The sequence below is a fragment of the Electrophorus electricus genome, chromosome 14 (genome assembly GCF_013358815.1).
Source record: "Electrophorus electricus isolate fEleEle1 chromosome 14, fEleEle1.pri, whole genome shotgun sequence".
NCBI classification, from domain to species: domain Eukaryota; kingdom Metazoa; phylum Chordata; class Actinopteri; order Gymnotiformes; family Gymnotidae; genus Electrophorus; species Electrophorus electricus.
In genome coordinates, this window is record NC_049548.1 from 13,687,501 (window position 1) to 13,692,500 (window position 5,000).

Genomic DNA, 5,000 nt, shown 5'->3' on the forward strand with positions numbered 1-5,000 from the left:
TGTGTGCGTGTGTGTTTGTGTGTGTGTGTGTGCATGCAAACATGTGTCTGTGGGTAGTGGGGGCTGTTTGTCGTGTCTTAGTATGTGTGTTATATGCAATGACCATGTGTATATGGATGAGGTGTAAAAAACACCTCCACATATGAGGTGCACATATGAGGTGCTCTCCAAGCTGTAGCAGGTGTGTGGAGCAGCTGTGTGCAGGGGTTAGTGTGCAGGGGTCAGTGTGCGGGTGCGGCTGTGTGGAGCAGCTGTCTGCAGGAGTTAGTGTGCGGGTGAGTGGAGCAGCTGTGTGCGGGGGTTAGTGTGTGGGTGCGGGTGTGTGGAGCAGCTGTGTGCGGGGGTTAGTGTGTGGGTGCGGGTGTGTGGCAGGCGTTAGTGTACTCAGGCGGTGGGAGGCAGGACCGCAGACCATTGGGACAACAGCAGGGGAATTCCTTTTACGTGAAGATCAGACGGCAGAGTAAATTCACTGTCTGGGAACATTAGCCCATATTAGATGATTAGATAAGAGCACTAGGGGAAGAAGAGTTTCTGATATACCTCCCTCTCTTTCTTTCTCTCTCTCTCTCTCTCTCTCATCTCTCTCTACTCTCACTCTCTTCTCTCTCGTCTCTCTCTCTCTCTCTCTCTCTCTCAGCTCTTTATCACTTTTCTGAATGCGTTTCTAATCTCTAACACCTTGTCTTCGAACTGTAGCCCTAACCCCAGTGTGTATATATGGTTGACATTATGGTTCACAGTACATGCTCCATGCATGTGTGGTTGTGTCTCCCGCTTTCTCACACACACACACACACACACACACACACACACACACCACACACACACATGCACACACATGCGTACATTCCAACAGTTGTTCTTTTCCTTCAGAGGAGAACAGAGCCAGTCACCTTATTCTGTGTGATCGGTGTTGGCATCGCGGGTTGTAGCGGGTGTGTGGAGAAGCTGTGTGCGGTGATTAGTGTGTGGGTGTGCGGAGCAACTGTGTGCTAGTAAAGTCAAAACGATACAAGGCGGCTTTATCCTTTCCTTCTCGCTCTGTCTCTGTCTCTCTGTCTCTCTGGAAAAGTTCAGAAGTCTGCCTAATAATCCTGTGAAATTAGCAGAAGTGATTATAGTGGGGCTTGGAGGCTGAGGGCACTTTCTGGATGACAGTCATAAGTCCAGCGTTGCATGTCACTCTTTCTTCTGGGCTAAGTGTTCCCATTACGCTCCTAAAGGCCCTTATTAGGAGACTGGTGGCAATATCTGCTCGGCCCAAATTTGACGTCTGGGTCAGCTAAAACCCCAGGTAGCTAAGTGGTGCAAAAGGAAACTGCACATGATCATGGCAGTGTGTGTGTGTGTGTGTGTGTGTGTGTGTGTGTGTATACATGAGGGCATATAAGGAGCAGGTGAGATTTTAAAACTGTCTGGAATTTTCTTTTAAAGACTTTTCAACAGAGCGCATTGGAAAGGATGAAAGTCCAAACTGAGATGTCAGTCGTCTAAAGTTTAGACTACTGCGTTTCGCACTTGAGAGAATAAAAGTAATATTAATTTATAAAAGTAATTGTAATAAATAATAAGGCTATCATAATGATCCAAATACAGCCGTTTAAACCCGTCAAGCGATAAGCAGATCTTGGATGGATGGAGGAAGGAGACAGAGAGGGAGACTGCAGGATAGAGAGAGAGAGAGAGAGAGAGAGAGAGAGAGAGAGAGAGAGAGAACACGTCAGTCTGGGGGCCAGTCCCTGTGGTGTAAGGGGTGAGCCCCTCTCTCTTTCCCTCCTTCCTTCTCTGCCTCTCTTTGCCTCTCTCTCTTTCTTACTCTGTCCCCTGGGGTCTAGTAAGATGAGGGGAGAGGCTTCAACCTTCTTAATTGCTCTCCTAATTAAAGGCGGTTGCTAAGCAAAACACACCTAGCATCAAACCAGCACGGAGGACAGAGACAAACAACACGTTATGGGGGCCGGCTGACTCGAGCGTTCAGGGCACACATGCTCAATTACATTATTTTCATTCTGCTCCTGTCATCAATAAAAGAACTAAAAAATAACCATAAAAACAAATAACTTTGCGTTCTGCCGCTCGCAGGGGCAAAGGGATTAATATATTTTTGGTTGGTTCATTATATATTACAGGGTTAGATGATATGGTAATTACTGGCTGATTAAAGCAAAGGAAATACAAATGTTATGTTTTTAAACGTGTAGCTGGTTATGTTGCGTAGTGTGCGTGGGTTCTTGGCTCTCCCATCAGCATGGGAGCAAGCACGACGCTCACTCAAAATTTAAGACCTGGAGCTGCAGACCCTGAGCTTCTGTGCCCCTCTGTTTCCCATAATACACTAGGCAACTCGGTCAGAAGACTACGGCTTTCCTGGGGTAGGGTGGCCAAACGGCAGAGAGCAGAGCTGACCACCAAGTTGCCTAACGGAGCAGATAAACCTTGACTCTGACAGTTGCCTCCACTAACACCACGTCCACTACACACGCCGCCTCCACTAACACCACGCCCGCTACACAGGCCACCTCCACTAACACCACGCCCGCTACACAGGCCGCCTCCACTAACACCACGCCCGCTACACAGGCCGCCTCCACTAACACCACGCCCGCTACACAGGCCGCCTCCACTAACACCACGCCCGCTACACAGGCCGCCTCCACTAACACCACGCCCGCTACACAGGCGGCCTCCACTAACACCACGCCCGCTACACAGGCCACCTCCACTAACACCACCTCCGCTACACATGCCGCCTCCACTAACACCACCTCCGCTACACAGGCCGCCTCCACTAACACCACCTCCGCTACACAGGCCGCCTCCACTAACACCACCTCCGCTACACAGGCCGCCTCCACTAACACCACGCCCGCTACACAGGCCGCCTCCACTAACACCACGCCCGCTACACAGGCCGCCTCCACTAACACCACGCCCGCTACACAGGCCACCTCCACTAACACCACCTCCGCTACACAGGCCGCCTCCACTAACACCACCTCCGCTACACAGGCCGCCTCCACTAACACCACGCCCGCTACACAGGCCGCCTCCACTAACACCACGCCCGCTACACAGGCCACCTCCACTAACACCACCTCCGCTACACAGGCCGCCTCCACTAACACCACCTCCGCTACACAGGCCGCCTCCACTAACACCACCTCCGCTACACAGGCCGCCTCCACTAACACCACGCCCGCTACACAGGCCGCCTCCACTAACACCACGCCCGCTACACAGGCCGCCTCCACTAACACCACGCCCGCTACACAGGCCGCCTCCACTAACACCACGCCCGCTACACAGGCCGCCTCCACTAACACCACGCCCGCTACACAGGCCGCCTCCACTAACACCACGCCCGCTACACAGGCCGCCTCCACTAACACCACGCCCGCTACACAGGCCGCCTCCACTAACACCACCTCCGCTACACAGGCCGCCTCCACTAACACCACGCCCGCTACACAGGCCGCCTCCACTAACACCACCTCCGCTACACAGGCCGCCTCCACTAACACCACGCCCGCTACACAGGCCGCCTCCACTAACACCACGCCCGCTACACAGGCCGCCTCCACTAACACCACCTCCGCTACACAGGCCGCCTCCACTAACACCACGCCCGCTACACATGCCGCCTCCACTAACACCACCTCCGCTACACAGGCCGCCTCCACTAACACCACGCCCGCTACACAGGCCGCCTCCACTAACACCACGCCCGCTACACAGGCCGCCTCCACTAACACCACCTCCGCTACACAGGCCGCCTCCACTACACCACGCCCGCTACACAGGCCGCCTCCACTACACCACGCCCGCTACACAGGCCGCCTCAATCACTGTGTGGGGCAAAACAAAACACACGTGGCCCAAAACCATTCATGAAAAGTAAGAAAATGTACATATTGAATAATAATAATAATAATAATAGGAAAGATGGAAGAAGCAAGTAGCAACATAGGGGGAACGAAATCCCCCCGTGTGCTCTAAAGGTGCACGTGAAGGGGGAGGAGGAGGGTGGGGTGCTAACGACCTAATCGCTACAGGACTAGCCAGCCGCCATTCGCCTCTACACTACTGCACACAGGAGTATGGATGGGAAGCAGGGAGAGGGCGTGGTCAAGTGGCAGAGGTAGAGGAGGAGAGGAGGAAGAAGAGGGAGGAGAAGGTGACATAAAATGTGCCTACCATTGTCCAGATAGGGGGGGGCCGTACCTTCAGAGGGGTCGAGGCGACGAGCTCTGCGCCCGTGTTTCGAGTTGTTGTGGACAAACATGTTGTCCGAGACGGCCAACACGTGACCGTCCACGTTAACTGTCGTCGATATAACGACCTGGGGAGAAAGCAGAGTGATGGTCATTAGTGTGTGTGTGTGTGTGTGTGTGTGTGTGTGTGTGTGTGTGAGAGAGAGAGAAACACTAATCACGGTCCTCTCCCAAAGCTTTCTGACACTGTGCCTCACTTTGTTCCACTCTTGCTTGCAACACCACATAATAAAGACTGTTCTCCTTATAATGGCTAGGGTTCTAAATGTGTGTGTGTGTGTGTGTGTGTGTGTGTGTGTGTGTGTGGCTCAGTTAGCACATGATCCTCTGCAATGTTATGCTTCTGCACTCTTCCAGCCTCAAGCACACACACACACACACACTCAAACACACACAGTTTTTTCTGGCTCTGTTTGTTTGACTTGTCCCCATTTTCTGCTGTGCTATGTGAGCTTTATTTTAAATGCCGCAAAGCGTGCAAGCGCTCACTAACTGCAGACAGGGTCCGGAGGCTGGACTCTGCAGACAGACCCTCAGTGTGTTTATTTTATGAGAGAAGAGGGGGCCATGGGGTGGGCGGGGTCAGGGCCACGGGGTGGGCGGGGCCAGGGCCCTTCACCAGTGTGACACTACTGAATTTCCCCACAGAGCTGTCTCACCTTTTTAAGACAGTACACTGCAGTCTGCGGATCAGACGGGCAGCCTGGTCTCAGGCACCGAGCCGCG

At 53.2% G+C, this 5,000-nt stretch overlaps 1 protein-coding gene across 10 annotated transcripts in view; it reads right to left on the reverse strand.

Annotated features, from left to right (window-relative positions):
- ebf3a (EBF transcription factor 3a) overlaps window positions 1–5,000 on the reverse strand; it is a 96,804-nt gene that overhangs the window by 30,522 nt on the left and 61,282 nt on the right. For 6 of the 10 annotated variants that reach the window (XM_027013260.2, XM_027013259.2, XM_027013253.2 and 3 more), the window contains exon 8: window positions 4,225–4,342. In XM_027013260.2, the coding sequence (XP_026869061.1) occupies window positions 4,225–4,342 (118 nt within the window). Of the gene's footprint in view, window positions 1–4,197; window positions 4,343–5,000 lie in introns of all 10 variants that reach the window. The other 4 variants (XM_027013255.2, XM_027013250.2, XM_027013254.2 and 1 more) reach the window with 1 other exon arrangement.